The sequence below is a fragment of the Doryrhamphus excisus genome, chromosome 6, assembly GCF_030265055.1.
Source record: "Doryrhamphus excisus isolate RoL2022-K1 chromosome 6, RoL_Dexc_1.0, whole genome shotgun sequence".
NCBI lineage: Eukaryota > Metazoa > Chordata > Actinopteri > Syngnathiformes > Syngnathidae > Doryrhamphus > Doryrhamphus excisus.
In genome coordinates this window covers 13,892,628-13,909,494 of record NC_080471.1, presented here as the reverse complement: position 1 = coordinate 13,909,494, position 16,867 = coordinate 13,892,628, and the positions used below count along the sequence as shown (strand labels likewise).

At 40.2% G+C, this 16,867-nt stretch overlaps 2 protein-coding genes and 1 long non-coding RNA gene across 6 annotated transcripts in view; 1 reads left to right on the top strand and 2 right to left on the bottom strand.

The window, feature by feature from the left end:
• LOC131130744 (uncharacterized) overlaps positions 1–4,108 on the bottom strand; it is a 24,470-nt gene extending 20,362 nt beyond the window's left edge. Inside the window, exon 1 of the long non-coding RNA XR_009130078.1 lies at positions 3,993–4,108. This is a non-coding gene — a long non-coding RNA (uncharacterized LOC131130744). The remainder of the gene's footprint in view (positions 1–3,992) is intronic.
• Positions 1–6,690, top strand: part of znf710a (zinc finger protein 710a) — a 13,083-nt gene extending 6,393 nt beyond the window's left edge. For 3 of the 4 annotated variants that reach the window (XM_058074618.1, XM_058074619.1, XM_058074620.1), the window contains exon 5: positions 1,644–6,690. In XM_058074618.1, coding sequence (XP_057930601.1) covers positions 1,644–1,840 — 197 coding nt within the window. In that variant the 3' untranslated portion in view covers positions 1,841–6,690. Of the gene's footprint in view, positions 1–809; positions 1,112–1,643 lie in introns of those variants that run through there. The other variant, XM_058074621.1, reaches the window with a different exon arrangement.
• Positions 6,500–16,867, bottom strand: idh2 (isocitrate dehydrogenase (NADP(+)) 2). The gene is made up of 11 exons (XM_058074623.1): positions 16,655–16,867; positions 12,784–12,875; positions 12,251–12,416; positions 11,183–11,343; positions 10,961–11,104; positions 9,521–9,657; positions 9,033–9,184; positions 8,836–8,948; positions 7,841–7,938; positions 7,679–7,771; positions 6,500–6,924 (listed from the first exon to the last, which is right to left on the bottom strand). The coding sequence occupies exons 1-11, from the start codon at positions 16,770–16,772 to the stop codon at positions 6,840–6,842; spliced, it is 1,359 nt and encodes a 452-aa protein (XP_057930606.1). The 5' UTR covers positions 16,773–16,867; the 3' UTR covers positions 6,500–6,839.

The window sequence follows — 16,867 nt, the reverse complement described above, 5'->3', positions numbered from 1 at the left end:
AGTGGCAAAAGTGCCAATCCTAATGAACATATAATCAGATTCACAGAGGTGGAATATTCTTTTCCCCAATCGGATTTAGGTATATTGTACCCGCTCAAACGGAAAGTTGTCATGGTGCGTTCTTTGTCACCTTCTTCTTCTTCTGTTGTTTATTGGCGGTTGGCAAGCAGTTCTCGGTGTGCATTACCGCCATCTGTGCAACAGAATCAAAACCCTTCTATACAAGTCCAGTTTTTCTTTAAAAAGAAAATATATATTTCTACAAAACATGTCCCGAGTTTAATTATACAATATTAGAAAGATTGAATTTTATCTTTTCCCGTTTAAATTTATCCCGGGTGCGTTCTTTCAGCGCAAGTACTTTGCTGGGGTTATGAATGAATAAATTAACAAATGGAATCAAAGTTACGGTTATGCAACTTGTGCGGTGCACGGTGCTTTCAAGTACCAACGAACAAAGTGTAAAATCTCAAAGCTTGATGAAAACACATTATCAGTGAAGCACAGAGACATAAACATTCTAATAGTGGTTACCTGAATTACCACATATTTTTGAATTGTTCCCAGCTTATGGTGAATGAGATGTGTTTTACACAACAAAATGGTGTTTACAAAAAATAAAAATAAAAATTGCAAGTCCATGAATGTTGAATCGTAAATGTGCAGTTACCGTTTCTTTGATGATGCATGGAGGATACAGTAGACATCATGCAGTTTAACATTCTTCTTTTAAAAATAAGTTAACTGCTGTACATTAAAACTTACGAAAACAGGCAGTTAACCTACCCTTTTTTTGATGATCCTTGAAGGATACAGACAGGACGCAGAAATCAGCATCAAGTATTCATCATTTTAGCTGCTGTAAAAGTATAAAAATAAACTGTATATTGCTGTATATTAACTAAAACTGAAAGACAATAAGTTGTGTAATTACCTATAAGTTGGATGACAGCTTGTTTTCCACTTCTGTTATTCTTCTTTCATATATGAATGCTGATTAACACTTTAGCTATAATGTACTGAGCAGCCGGGAATGAGACCTGTGTACCGTTTTCATTGCTACGCTAGCGCTATATCAAAATGAGTTCCATTTCTAGTTCTATGGTTATCATCACACCAAAGCTGTGTAATATTTTACAAGTGTAATTTTTGTATCCATATTGAATGAATCAAATGAAATGGTCCATTGTCTTCTGGGATGGTTACGATATACTGTGATGTATGAAACAGAATTACACTAATCAATCTTTGGCATGCTCTTTTGAATATTATTTTTTTGTAAATGAAAAGTAATAATTACAAGTTGAATTTATTGTTGAGGAGCGAAACTTTGGTGGCGTTAATGTTGTTGTCACCGTCTCTAATGCACTGTGACTCATGCATGTACTGCAATCTAGCGGCCAAGTGTTTTTTCTGTGTCACTCCCCGGCTGTGTATTTAGTAAATATAGCAGTGTCCGGATTAGACATGCCTGTCTCTATCAGCTAAAAGTGATACTGACATGAGGAGAAGAGCTAATCTAGCGCCTGTCTGTCCTCAGTGAGACCCGACTTTTATGCTTTTAGAAATAGCTGTGGGCGTCTTGTTGAGGACAGAGTGGAATCATACTGTATTTCCGTCTTTGCTGCTTCCTCCTCCTCCAGAGCCGCCTCAAGACGCAGAAGTCCAGGACAGCTATGAGGAGGAGAGCTTTGAATTCAGCGAGCGAGAGAACCGGGCAAACAGCAACAACAACAACAACAACAACAACACCACCAACACCGCAGACATTGCTAAACTGTCTCAAATGGAGTATTACAGCACCTATGGGAAGGGAGCAGGGCGCTGTAGTACTGCATGACTTAGCTAAATCATTTTTTAAAGACCTTGTGTTCTTCAAGCTAAACTGCACATTCATATGCACTGGAATTGGGAAAACTACTACTTGTCCAGATACACTCACTGGCTTCAATTAGGTGCAACTGCAGTGGTGTAGCACTACACGTAGCAAGCTAAAGCAGGGAGGCTCAATGTGTGGCTCAGTGAGCCTTCCATCGGAGAATGTAAAACAACTGGGGCCGCCCCAACTCCCCCAAAAAGTGATTTTTCTGGATCATATTTTCTGCTGAACCCAGACTTAGTTTACTAGAGGAACTAAAAATGTATTCATTTAGCCTTTGAAATAACTGAGTTTAACAGGATTCTTTATTTCTCTCAAGCTGTTGCGCCTTGAAAACCCTTGATCTGAAGTCACAAAAATTACACTGACACCTTTCAGTTCCATGAGGATAATAAATGTACGTATGAAATGGAAGGGACCAAGGCCACCTAGAGGGGGCTAACTTTCTGTACCGAGTATGTACAGTCGTGGCCAAAGATTTTGACAATGACACAAGTGTTGGTTTTCACAAAGTTTACTGCTTCAGCATTTTTAGATCTTTTTGTCAGATGTTCCTATGTTGCTCCCCAAGCCGGTTGGTTAGAGCTTTGCCTTTGGAAAAGTCATTGTTCGTCATTAAGCTGTTCTCGGATGGTTGGGAGAAGATGCTTTCAGAAGTTTTTTTGGTACCATTTTTTTTATTCATGGCCGTGTTCTTCTGCAAAATTGTTACTGAGCCCAACATCACACATGAATGATCTCAGGTTGATTTACTGTTGACATGGCACGTTCTTCTAGTGATAAGCTTTTTCTGGTTTTACCCCAGTCTTGAGGAGTAAAATACCTGTATCTTTTGTAGAATACCACTCTGCATCTGATGTTTTTTCCTGGACAGAAGTGGATTCTTTGCGCTCTTCTTAACACCAGGCCATCTTCCAAAAGTATTCACCTCACTATTTAAGCAGATGCAGTCACACCTGCATGCTACAATTCCTGAGCAAGCACTGCACTGGTGATGCCCCAATGCCGTAGCTAAATCAACTTTTGGAGACAGTCCTGGCGATTGCTGGACTTTTCTTGTGCGCCCTGAAACCTACTCCAAAAAATTGAATCTCTCCTCTCGAAGTTCTTAATGATCTGAAAATGCTTGTTGTAGGCACAATCCTTCGAGCAGCAATACCCTCGCCTATGAAGCCCTTCTTGTGCGAAGCAATAATGACGGCATGTGTTTCCTTGTAGGCAACCATGGTTAAGAGAGGAAAAACAAAGATTTCAAGCCCCACTATGTTTTTAAAGTTATTAGTTATTATTGGTTATTGGTTGTTATTGTCATTCCATCAGGATGACAAGGTCATCTGTAGCTTTTGTCAATACTCACCAGTGTTAACCAGATAACCACTAATATGATGTCAGTTGGTCCTTTTGTGGATTAAGTTATGTTTCATGACAAGACTGACTCTTCAATTAATTCTGGAGAATTAATTCTGGAGAATATGTAAAATGCGTCAAAACAAAACTGAAGCAGCAGACTTTGTAAAAATGTATATTCGGTATTGTTGTAACTTTTTGGCCAGGACTGTAAAGTATGGCCTCCAGAACATAATCACACACAGGAACCTTTAGTAAACACTGGTGTTGTGAAGGTGATGTAGATGTTCTGACTTCCAATTCACAATATAGGATCCCCACCCTCCCAGCCAGTTGCAAACACCTTAATACTTCAGTGACAGTGTCCATGCAGGTGTATCTAATCAACTGTGTTTATTATTGTTTAAAAAAAATGGCAAATTCTAAGTGCACTACAAGTGTGCCTGCCAACAACAAGGAAATATGTAAGGTGTCACTAGTGGCGGTTCTGGCTCAGATGAATACTAGTTTTTCTTTACAAAAACATTTTTGTATTGAGTTATACATTGCCACAAAAAGGCAGTGTACAAATCCTTCAAGTACAACCCATTTTCCAACTACATAAAATGTACTTATTTCACAAGCGCAATCTCCCCTTAAATTGCATTTGACTTAAATCCATCCTGTCATGAAATCAAATGAACAGCAGTTTGTCTATATCCACCAAGTAACGTTAGCTTATTTGATCGAATACATTTCATAATGTGGTGTTGCGATAGCTCCATACCTTTATATTTTTGTCCGTTTTTCCTCTTATTTCCAAACTGTACACTTGATGGCTTTGACTTTTTTTTATTTCCCATCTTTTGTTGACACAACAGCACTTTCGTCATCATCTCCCACCGTCACCCAACTAGCCGTCAAGACTAAACCAACTCGACTCACAAGTCACATTTTCGTAGTGAAATAACATGTTTGAGATGCTTAGTCTGCCATATAATTAATATTAAGAATTAAATGTTTTATTTTTGAGTAATTACAGTTGTGATTTACTCTACCTTGTAATTTACCTGAAGGCTGAGTTTAGCGCCCCCTCGTTATACTTTGGTTTAATCCACATCACGTGGTGGCCTTTTGCTCACGTTTACCGGCGCGAATATCACGCCTGTTGAGGGCGCCCATCTGCCATAAATATGTGCTGACTTGAGGGTTTGATAAACGCTGAGCATTAGTGAATAAGAATTTTTGTTATTTCCCCAGGGGAATGCTGTCCTGGGCAATTACTAGAACCGCCACTGGGTGTCACCACAAACATCATCTGAGCCATGTCATAAAGCACATTTGATTATACATGCGTCATACTGCACTGACATACACATTGAGACTATCCTGATCTCTTGCTAGTATATGTAAACTAATGGAAGAGGTTTGAAAGTGGTTATTACTCATTTCACTTGCCAAAGCCTAACTTTGGTTTGTACTGTGATAAAATCAAAATATCTGCAAATTGACCTAATTGCCAATGGACTTACAAATCTATTTTACTGTATATTATTGTACAGAATGTTATAAGGACTCATTGCACTGATGGTCGCTGTGTCAACTTTTTTTTGGTTTGTGCATTAACATGACACCTATGTGTTGACCTCTTTGATCCCTGAATGTCATTGTTTCACTGACTGTTTAAACGTGCTATTGGAAAGAGGGAAAACTAAAAACAGGAAAGCCATGCTACCAAAGAATCTAAACTCCTCTTGCAGTTCATGGGCGCTGCCACCGCTGAGAAAGTGGATTTCTTTAGGTCCAATTGCAGACTTTGTGAAATTGCATTCATGTTCTCCTCCCGCTCATTTGTAGTTTCTTCAAAAGATTACCACAGAGAAAGTGAAGCAGCTTCTCTTTCCTCGTGGCTTCTGCTTTTTACAGAACCATTGGAAACCTGGCTTTTCCTAATGAATGAATCTCAACAAGGAAACGGCCTAAAAAAAAAAAAAGTTCAGACGGAAATATTAAGTGCCCTCGTGTGTGAGGCCCCCACCATCCATCATGTTATGCACCAGTCTCAAAGTGATGAACGACAACCTCCCAACATGTGACAGGGCCACGGACCTTGTGGAAAATAATTTGGGAAGCGCGCAATATATTCAGTCTCAGCAGCGTTTAGCTTCTCAAAAAACTCAAGTGCAATGTTGATCATTCATAAAAAAAATTTTTTGAAAAAGTTAACGTGGCCTGTCTTTGTTCATTCTGTAATTTTTTTGTAATGAAACCTAAGAGGGCTATCATGGCAAAAATTATTTAAGAATAAGAATGCCTGGAGGAAAAAAATAGAGTGCACAGCGGTTTGCAGATGTCTGGCAAAGAATGGCTTTCCAACTCAAACTTCTTCCTTAATTATGTCGCAAAATATCACAACAAACCAGATTTCACCTGGCGCCGGTGTGTCTCAGCAAAGAACTTACTGGACATCAAAAAGATAAAAGTTGTCCCTCGTTTATTGCGGTTAACTGACACTAGTGAGGATAAGTGGTACAGAAAATAGATAGATGGATGCTTCCAGATTCAAACACAATACATTCATTTCCCACAAAGTAGGATTGAATATTTTTAGATAAGTTAGAGCATACATAGACAACCACTTTGACTTTCTAAATAAGATTTTCCCCATTAGAGGCCTGTAGACATGCAATAACACCCCGATAGTCCGCTTTACACTCATTCTTTGTTGACAACACATTGCTCAACTGTAATGCGTAGGCTATCAAAAGAAATCACTGCAGGGAGACAAGAGACGGCCGCTGCTTTAAACATCGCATTGTCGTAAGCTACCTAGTTAGCCTCCAGTTTGTTTTATAAATATATAGGGTTTGAGTGGGGAAGTACAAAGTCACCAATACGGAATGGGAGAAGTTTTTTCACCATAATGTAGGACATGCTATGGCTGCCTCAATGTTGTGCCAAAGTAACAACGTAATGTTGCGCGGCAATGTAACATTACTGTAACCTAGTGACTAAAATACTACATCCAATCCACTTTATTTGGATTGGATTGATACTACATATAATTTGCCTTTCAACATGTTTTGACCTGTTTGAAGTTTTCACAATCTACAAAAGTTAGAAAAATAATGCCAATAGAGAAAATTATGCGACAAGTTATGACTGCAAGTTGTACTTTTCTTCCATCATTTGTGTCCTTGGTATTTTGTATGTTTTGTATGCAAAATATTACATGCAATACTGTTATGTACTGTACATAAATGGTTTGGTTGTCAAAGACCTCCCAAGATCTAGTATGGGTCAAACAAAAGGGTTTATTGGCAAGTACGATGGAGATAAGCTGCAGTCTTGCCTCAGGCATTACACAGTATTGAATACAGTACTTCACATTACAAAAATAAAACATTGCAAGACATTGGACAAAGATGTTAGGGAGGCATTGAGTGGTGGGACAAATCTTAAGCCTTTAATAACCTAATAGAAGACTACATAATTCTATACATAACACGTATTTTGTTGTCCTTCAGATGAAAATGCGTGCGACTTGAGTGACTTTTAAGTTAAAAATGAGGTACAAAAACCGAAGTGACATTGCCATCTCCATGTTATCGCTATAGTCTTTTCTTCAAGTCCTTCACTTGCCCAGGGCTTTATCTAGGTTTGTCTTGATTGCGTCAAGGAAGTCTGTCGTGTTGACATAGTGCTCATTCAGCTTGACTCTGTGTGGGAGAGACGAGAGAATACAAACCATGACAAAATCATTTACGTACATGTTTTCTATATTTGATCAATGTTATGAACTCTTCTTCCAATGCTCATGTTATGTCATGAGTAATGGCACAGCAGAGGTCTGCATGGATTTAGCTACAGCTGACCTCATGTTTCTCTTTACACAGCAAACTACTTAAGGCAATCAACAGCCCCTCTGTTGGGTGCAGAGGGGCTGCTCTACCAATCAATTCCACAGAATCAACATTCTTAAAGCCCAATTTTATAATTACATTCATATATTTATGCCATCCCTAAATATGACATTTAGAATATCAACTTTAATTACGTCTTGCAATCTTACCACTTGATGCACATTTTCTGTAGTTAGTTCAATATTTTAAGAACAGATGGATACCAGTCTATTGATACCATGCCGAGAACCCAGACACAATCTACCATAGGACACTGATGAAACATCAACATGATGCTCTCTCATGTTGCCTTTGATATGTCAGTTAAGACTGTCAGTGCTGCCGATACAAATACTAAAGTTAAATTATAACGTGAAAGTGTTTTTCCACTATTGCATCTACTCACTGGTTAAGTTTGACAACTTTAGAAGGGAGAAATAATTGCTTAGACAGACACAGATGTATAAAGAAAATAGAAAGCTCTCACTGGGTTTAAAAGCCTTTTATATAAACCATCACAGACAAAATTAATTCAATTAAAAAGGAATGAAATTCAATAAAAGGAACTTACTTGGACAGTCCGTGGATGCAGCCTGCAAGATCCTTGGTCATGGTACCACTCTCTACAGTCTCTACACACACACGCTCCAGAGTCTGAGAGAACCTGAGGAATATATCAATATTAATATCCTAATTCATAACACAGTATTGTGATTTTAAGGTTGATTATTACTTGATGAGGTCGGGGTTGCCATCAAGTTTGCCACGATGCTCCAGGCCTCTGGTCCAGGCAAAGATGCTGGCAATGGGGTTGGTGCTGGTCGGCCTTCCCTTAAAAACAACACAGAGGACTTAATTATTGTTCTTGACTCACTCACACACACACACACACACACACACACACACACACACACACACACACACACACACACAAATGGATCATTTCGAATGTTCAGACAAAAACATGTAAAATGGGTGGCTGAGCTCAAATTGACCACAAGATGGCAGGATAACGCCACAAATTGTGGAATGATAAGGCTTGGCTTGGAAAAACTGGGTTATAATGATGATGTTTGAGATTGATTATTTGGAACAGTTCGCATGTATGAACAATATGACTGACAGGGCTCCACATTATAAGCAGGCCTTATGCTAGGGCACCTGATGACAGAAGCCAACTTTCTGCAGTCAAGGGTGTGTTTGGATATTAACATTGGTACATGTTTTCAAACGTCTGGCAGGAACCGTCTTCCTGACATCGTCAAAGTTCACAGACAAATAAACAAAGTGGTCTTTACTGAGGTAGGTAATCAACCTGAAAGGTAATTCAATCTGCATAAATGAGCATCTGACAAAACCCAATGCTGACATCGTCAAGAAAGCACAATTTACGGAAGCAGTGGAAACTTCTAAACACTTTGAGCACCAACTGAAAGATCTAGAAGGAAGTGTGTCATTTTCGTAAACTCGCATGTGTATGTTTTTGAACAAGAGCAAAGTCAAGATTTAAATAACAAATTTAAGCACACAAAATATTATAAGTGTCAACATGCAAAAGATGTGGCGTGAATAAATGATCAGTAAGAGATGTGGAGAAAGGGTAGGACTAAATAAAGCTGCTTACTACTTTTCAGATATGTTGAACTGTGTAACCGTGATGTTCCTGATGATTTCACTTATTAAGAATGCCTGAAATAAGTGAAAATAGATGGATGGAGATTTACTAACCTTCTGGTGCTCGCGATAGTGCCTGGTCACAGTGCCGTGGGCAGCCTCAGCCTCGATAGTCTTGCCATCAGGGCACACCAGAACTGATGTCATGAGTCCGAGAGAACCAAAGCCTAAAAATAAATACATACAGGAAGCCAAAATGAGATCCTGTCGTCGGAGAGCAGTGTGTCAGAAAAATAGTTCAATGATTTTACCTTGAGCAAGGATGTCAGACTGAACATCTCCATCGTAATTCTTGCAGGCCCACACAAAGGCCCCAGAAGACTTCAGTACTTGAGCGACCATGTCATCGATAAGCCTGTGCTCATACCAGATCTTCAATTTGTCAAACTCAGGCTTGTAGTTCCTTTGGTGAAAAAACAAGAGCATGGTTAACATATTTTTCTGTAAAATGGGCCTATACGTACAGTCAAAAAGACCCAACTGTTCATTCCAAATATAGATACATCATGTTCAGCAAGTATGAAAGGATTAGCTGATGGTTATCTTTTTTTCACTTTTATGACAAGTTAAAATGTTATTTTACAGTGGTGACAGTTGGTCCGATCAGATTTCATGTATTGCTCACTAGAAGAAATGTTTCCAAATATTAAAATCAGAGACTGGGCCTGTCCCGGAATAGAGTGTAAAGTGCATACATTTCATATATGTAGTTTTTGTGTAGTGTTCCACTCAAACTCACTTTTCAAAGATGTCCTGGAAGATGTCTTTAAACCTGCCATCATATGCTTTAAGAATGGTATTCTTTGTGCTCATGTATAGCGGCCACTTCTTGTTAATGGCGTACTGGAAGCAACTGTGTGCAAAGCCTGTGATAGACTGATGAGAGAGGGACATGGAAAGGGGGGGAAAAAGCAAGCAGTTCTTGAGTGCAGTAGCAGTTTTCAGTTGCAGAGGTTAGAACCTTTCCCTTGACATGTGGAACGGTATCTAGTCTGACCTCTGATGTTGTCAAACCAAACCTGATAAAGGCAAAGAAAACAGGCGAATCAGTGTGGCGCTCCCTGAGCACATACGCTTTACACCATGGGTCTCAAAGTCGTGGCCACCGGGCCTCAACATTTCATAGACAGAGTTTGGAGTTAGTGCGGCCCATGCATTTTCCTCACATTAACCCTTTTGCTGAGTCGGACGCATCGTTGCCCTGGGCATGATAGTCATTATTATTTGTTGAAAATTTAGCAAAATGGAGTCACATGATTGAAATGAGGGATATCCTGATCAGATACCGAAATTGGTATCGGGCCGAGGGATATCCTGCACCTCAAATCTCCGATATTTGCATTTCGATCCAAGCAGTCGATTCCAGACTCTGCCGCAGCACGTCTATCCTGCAACAACTGGATAGAATCCATGTGATCAAAACAGTGTTTGCATGTTTGCTAGCGTGCTAACAGAGTAGCAAGGAGCAGAAGTGATGTCAGCCGTGTGGCAGTAAAAAGATGTAGCCGAGTGCAACGTTGGGTGGCACACAAGTGGGTGTTAACATAACTGATGTCATGAAATGCATCAACCTTGTCAAATCCAGGGGCTTAAAGCTCCGGCACCTTGGTGATCCCTATTATAGCCAGTAGTATATTTACATTGCATGCATGTGATCGGTATTGGTTATGAGCGATTTCACTCATGGATTATGGTGATCGGTATCGGCAGCATAAAATCCTGATCGGAACATTCCTATTCTCTACAAAACTACTTTTATGGAAAGCTAAGGTCCCCCAGACAAAGCTCTGCCATTTCCCAGGGTGCAAGGCACACCATTCAGTGGTGGTATGCTGATGCCGGAATTTGATCACAGGATAGACAGAGCCACTTTTCAAATATTTGACATTTCTGCTTCCCCCCCTTGTGCTGAATGGAGCTCTGAACGCAAAACCAAGTTCAGGGAGGGGAAAAGAAAAGCAGACCAGCTTCAACAATTTGAGAGGGTTGTCCCTCACCTTCCCTGAGCTTTCCAGGATGGTCACATGGACCCCAACACCACAACAGCAAGGCCCGCCCCATTAATTCAGAAGCTCTGCCCAAAACCATTTATTAAATAGGTGTGGCTCAGGTGGCTGTAAAAATATATTTGACGCTTTTCTGCATGAACACACATTGAATGAGAACGCCATCATCTTACCTCATCTGTGTTGTACATGCCCATCCCACAGCCACCTGCAGGGAAGTCATACACCTCCCATTCCTTGGCTGCGCTACCATCAGCAGGCGAAAAGATCATCTTGAATTTGCCAGGCTGGTCCACAACGAAGTCTGTTGCTCTGTACTGTTGGGGAAATACACAGTCATGTAAACAATGCCTGTCAGGCAACTCAGAAATGTGATGAGTTATGTGATGAGTTACCTGGTCACCAAAAGCGTGTCTGCCAATGGTGATGGGCTGTGTCCAGCCGGGAACAAGCCTGGGAATGTTCTGGCAGATGATTGGCTCACGGAAGACTGTGCCACCCAGGATGTTCCTGATGGTGCCGTTGGGGCTCTTCCACATCTTCTTTAAGCTAAACTCTGCACATTGACAATGATGAGAGTTAAAACTACAATAGGCGACTCGTACAATGTAGATTATCATATATACAAAAGGTTTTCATATTGTCATTTAACAGGGATCTTCAAAGTCAGTTAGACGTATACAGTCATGGAAAAAATTACTACATCACTTTGTTTCTACAGTTTTTGTTCATTTTAATGCCTGGTACAACTAAAAGGGACAGTTGTTTGAACAGATGAAACAATGACAACAACAAAAAATAGCAAGTGTAATCTTTTTGGAAATATGTTAGGTAATCATGTAAGAATATAAGTGATTTTGGGTAGATATCTCATGAGCCATGTATGTTTTCATCATATCTGTCCAAACAAATGTACGTTTAGTTGTATCAGGCATTAAAGTGAACAAATAATGTGAAAAAACAAGGGTGATTTAATAATTTCTTTCCACAACTGTGCATCGCACTCTCTTTAAAGTCCCACAAACTAACTAGCTTTGCAAATGCTATATCTGCCTTGTTGCCTGAGGATTTGAGTGAAAGAAAGAAAAAATATTCAACATAATTTGTCAGGTCGTGTGTGCAGAGAAGATACTTTTACAATGAATCAAATATTCTGCTTTAAGTGTAAACACTAATGTTGAAGCTTAAAGCCTGAACAGTAAAATGTCCATGTTGAATCAAGCAAAAACTCCTTTTAATGCTGATAGCAGCCAAGAAGCAAGCCATATCGGTCTCTTATTAGCACATGTACTCACCCAAGTACAAATGAAGACAATTGTATACATTAGAAAATATTTAATGCTAAGCAACAATTTATTGGTGTCTATTACACAACTTCGTGCCTCATTCGGTGCTTTGAACAAGCGGTCAATAAAAAACTTTCACAATATAGTGACGTGTACTTTGAACTGACTAATACAAACCTTCCACTCTGGCTTCGTCGGGGGTGATGGTTGCACACTTAACCGCCACATTGTACTTCTTTGTAGCCAGGGCAGAGTCTATGGTCACCTGGTCATCCGTCTGGTCACGGTAAGGCAGGCCAAGGTCAAAATACTTCAGCTCAACATCAACGTTGGACAGGATCAGCTTCAGAAGCACAGAAGGGGGGGGGAAGTTAGAGCATTAGAGACTCTTCAAGCTGGACATAGAGCTGTGATAGAATTATTATTATTAGAATTATTATATATTATATATATATTTTAAATATATACTTAATGGTAGTTATTAATGCTTGTGGTACCAAAAGAAATGCTCATGTAGCACTCATGCACCATTTGCTGTCTCCAAGTCTGAATGAATCATCACCGAAACTCCGCCTCAGACATTTTACATACAGAATGTCTGCCTACTGCAAGCATCCACGTGTCAGGTTTAAAAATAGCACAGTAAGACACCGGGCCTGACGCACACTGCCATCCTTTGTGGCTTAAATCTCCAGGTGGTCTTGTCTCACCTTCTCCTTGATAAACTCCCAGATGATCCTGGTCATCTCATCTCCGTCCATCTCCACCACGGGCTGAGCCACTTTGATGCGTTTGTCGGCATCTGTCAATCACACAAAGGCAGCAAATTAAACTGTTCAACCATTAGGGAACGCTTATCATCCACACAGGAAACTATAGCCACTTTCTCAGAGAAGAGGCAAAATAGCCCCATTAGTAACAGAAGATAGATTCTGCCTTTCACACAGAACCAAGTGGTAAAAGACATTGCTGAAACTGTGTGTACTTTCACACACATGTAATTATCTCGATCATTAGTCATGCCAATATAAATGCCAGTATCTAGAAACTCTGCAAAGCGAGTTTAGTGGGTTAGTGAGCTGTGTTGAGTGTAAAGCCAGACATGCCTGTTCCGCAAAGGTAGCAGATGTATCACCATGGTAACTTGGACTACTTGTAGTCTTTCATCTTAAAATCAGCCACCAAAGTGCCACTGTTTCACAGTTTAACTATTTTGGAAATGACATCACGATTTATTGAGAGCCTACAAAATGGATTAATTAGAATGAAATATTATTAATTAAATGGATTAGAATTAATTTCAAAGTCAGTCAGTCACTTTGACAACTCCTCATGCTCCATAATAATAACTTTCTCATCCTGTGTAAAATACACCGTCTGGGATCGCTTCAGAATAATATGACGTCCAACGCTCCTTTTTATGTGAACACACACTGAGCACAGAGCAAAAAACCAGACTTGATCAGGTAAGTTGATAACTGTTGTGGGACCGAAGTCGAATTCCACGTCAAGCATTCATCCACACCAACAACGATGTGGATAAAAGCCTAGGCAAGAAACGACCATATACCGGTTGAGCCACTTTCAAAAACACAGACGGCGTCCTGGCAGATCATACCTCAAAAAGGTGGAAAAGTAAGTGCTCAACTACATACCCTATTCTGCGTTGGTGCTGTTTACACAGAATAATAACCAAAAAAAAAAAAAAGATCCTATGACTGACATTAAGCCAACAAACATGATCAAACATGACGGTTGTTAGCAAATGTTGTGCTTGTGGTGGTATTTACACAACATTACTTTGCCTACTAAATCTTCAACCATCAAGAGGCCATGTTGCCTCACATTACTTTTCCCCACACTTATGACAACTTGTCAAGACTGCATGATTTAAACATTTTAAAAAAGTTGTCCAAAAGTCCTAAGCCAAGTTACCAGGCTTTTTACCAGGTAGTGAATGATGAACAAGGTACTTCATCCATAATCCTGCCAGCAGACAGACTACTAAATCTCCTGGACGCAAGTGAAAAGATAACCTTCTTACCAAAGGTAATCTTGTTAGAGGAAAGTGTTGTGCCGTTGGCTTCCTGCACTTGTGTTCTTTTAAAATGTTAAATATTTCACCGATAGCATAGTCTTTGTCCATTCAATGTATTTTAGCACCTACACAACACTGAGCATTGCAAACCATACAGACGGACATTCCTCCTTAGTGTGCGAAAGTTCAACTTGGGCAATTACAAATAATACAAGGGGAGGTCACGCTACACTGGATCAAGTGAACTAAGATTGCACTGCTGGTTCAGAGAGACATCTGACCCTCCTGAAGCCATGGTAACACCTGTCCAAATAGCTGCTGCTGTGTTCCCATGCTGCTAATGCGATATACAAACCTCCATGGAGAGCAGTACCAAAAATAACTTCATCAGAGAGCGAGAGTTAAGTGTTGATGTTATGAGTAGTTGTAGAGCCAAATGACAACAAGGAAACCCTCTGAATGACTTATTTTTTAAGATTATATTTTTAACTGCAGGAACATTAGACACACTAAATCTAGGGATAATATTTATTTTAACTGTAGGGAAATATAATTGCAGATTGCGCTACTCATTTGTTGGTGTGAAACTCATGCATGTGGTACATGTCACAGTTTACAACGAACGCAAGGGTATTAATGCTGGCTGTGCGGGTTGTTCCTTACTGCTTGACAACATTGGTTCTGTTGCTGTGTTGTGCCATACACTTGTTAATAAATTACCATGTGGCCAGAGACCGGTTTTCCTTTCCTTTCATACACTCTAAATCTGTTATAAAAACATTGTGAATTTTCTCCAACATACATGATAATTACACATCTAAATTCTACTTTGCACATCTTAATTTCCATCACTAATAGCATTGTGTGATGCAGTGCATTCTGGGTAAGACATAATACCCCTCTTGGATCAACATCACTGGTCTCAGATAACCTAAATCCATGACACATGGAACCATCACTGCAGAGAGTGTGTGTAGGTGGGGGCGGGGAGGGGGAGCCGAATGTGTTACGTAACTGTGGATGTATCAACACAGCGGGCTCTGAAGGGCGACTGCAACAAAGTCATGCAGGCATGCTCGCCATCTTTTTCAGGTTTAAAATAGGAAGAAAGGCTGATTTATTGTTTTTAAAAAGACAGTCTTTATCACTTGGTTATGCAAACATTAAAAGATCGTTCACTGCAAACTTGGTTGATCTGAGACTCGAGTTAGAAAGAGTCAAAGCAAATGACTTCAGTCACCTTTGCTTGTCCTTTCTGGTTAACTTTTAGACATACAGTATAGGTGACTCTGCCTGCAGCAATTTATATGCAAAACAAAGGATGTAAACATTAGCTGAACTAATGTCAAAATGATTATTACAAAAAAACAAAGACAGATCAAGTGGTGCAAAAATACAATATAATGTAGTTGGCTACTGCGGCACAGAAATACTGCATGCAGGGTAGTGTTTGTACTTCTTACATTCATTCATTCACACTCTCACTTTCTACCGCTTGTCCTCACAAGGGTCGCGGGCATGCTGGAGCCTATTCCAGCTGTCTCCGGGCGAGAGGCGGGTGACTCTGGACTGGTCACCAGCCAATCACAGGGCACATATAGACAAACAACCATTCACACCACACTCACAATTATTAAAAAAACACATCACCCTCCCTGTATTTACACTACTTTCACAATATTCACTGCTGCACAAGCACAAATGGCATGTCAGCAAAGTGTCCTTCAGCTGACATCCCCTCTCCAACTTTCCAACGGGAAGTACATCAGCAACAAGAGGGGTGCTCAAGGAGTTAAACGTCAGCTTGCAGCATTTTTTGGTTCCCCTGCACTGCATTTGACGATGATGAAACAACATGTTACCGTGTTACATCAATAGAATACAAAAACTACCAAATTTGTTGCTATTGACGCTAAAAGCAGCCGAGTTGGAGCCTCAAGTGAATACAACCTCCAAATAGCAAACACGATGTAGGACACAGGCAGCCATTTCGGTCCACAGCAGAGCCCGAACCGTATGCAGTCTGACCTTGAGAAGAAACTTTCCCATTAGTCGCAATGAAATGACTATCAATTAAGTAGGCGTCACTTTTTCCTGGTAGGCATTTCTTTTTTTTAATTCCAATACCTTTTCTCGGTGGCACTAAAAAAGGTCTTTATTTTTTTAGATACTAGTTTCAGCGAAAATTGAAGCAAACGATTGTACTATATTAGCCGGCATTATGAAACCAATGATATTGCATTTTAATGTCGCTTGAACTTTCATGGTTGAGACAAAAGATGTCTCTCATCGGCTTGTTTCCTTGGCCCTCTTCTATCGGTACCAACTGCACGTCGAATATACCAACACAATGGCAGTAATTCAATAAATAACACAAAAAAATACTAGATACATATAAAATGCGCGCAATACTAAGATAGCGACTACCTTGAAGGGATTAACATACTCGGCAGACGACACCGGCGTTACCGCTGCTACATGAGGTCACTCATTGACTCCACGTTAGCTTAGCATTCTTTACCCGGCTTCCACACGCCACTCACAGTTTCTTTGTTGCTGGCACTGAACAGCAGCCGGGGCGAGCACCGCTGAGTTTCTTGGGAAGGCTGCAGCTGCGGCAGACCTCGACAGAGTGGTGAGGACTTTCAAATATCCAGCCATTTCTCCCCGGGCCCGGATCACTTTAGCAGCTGACACTCGACGAAACTCAAGCGAGGAGAGAAGAGTGAGAGAGAGAGAGGAGGCAAGGCGCACTG

Coding starts and splice junctions, on each gene's coding strand:
- idh2 (XM_058074623.1), bottom strand. CDS start 16,772: ATGGCTGGATATTTGAAAGTCCTCACCACTCTGTCGAGGTCTGCCGCA. Junction 11,344..12,250: donor CGACGAAGCCAGAGTGGAAG/GTTTGTATTAGT, acceptor GTCAATGTGCAG/AGTTTAGCTTAAAGAAGATG. Junction 11,105..11,182: donor GACACGCTTTTGGTGACCAG/GTAACTCATCAC, acceptor TTTCCCCAACAG/TACAGAGCAACAGACTTCGT.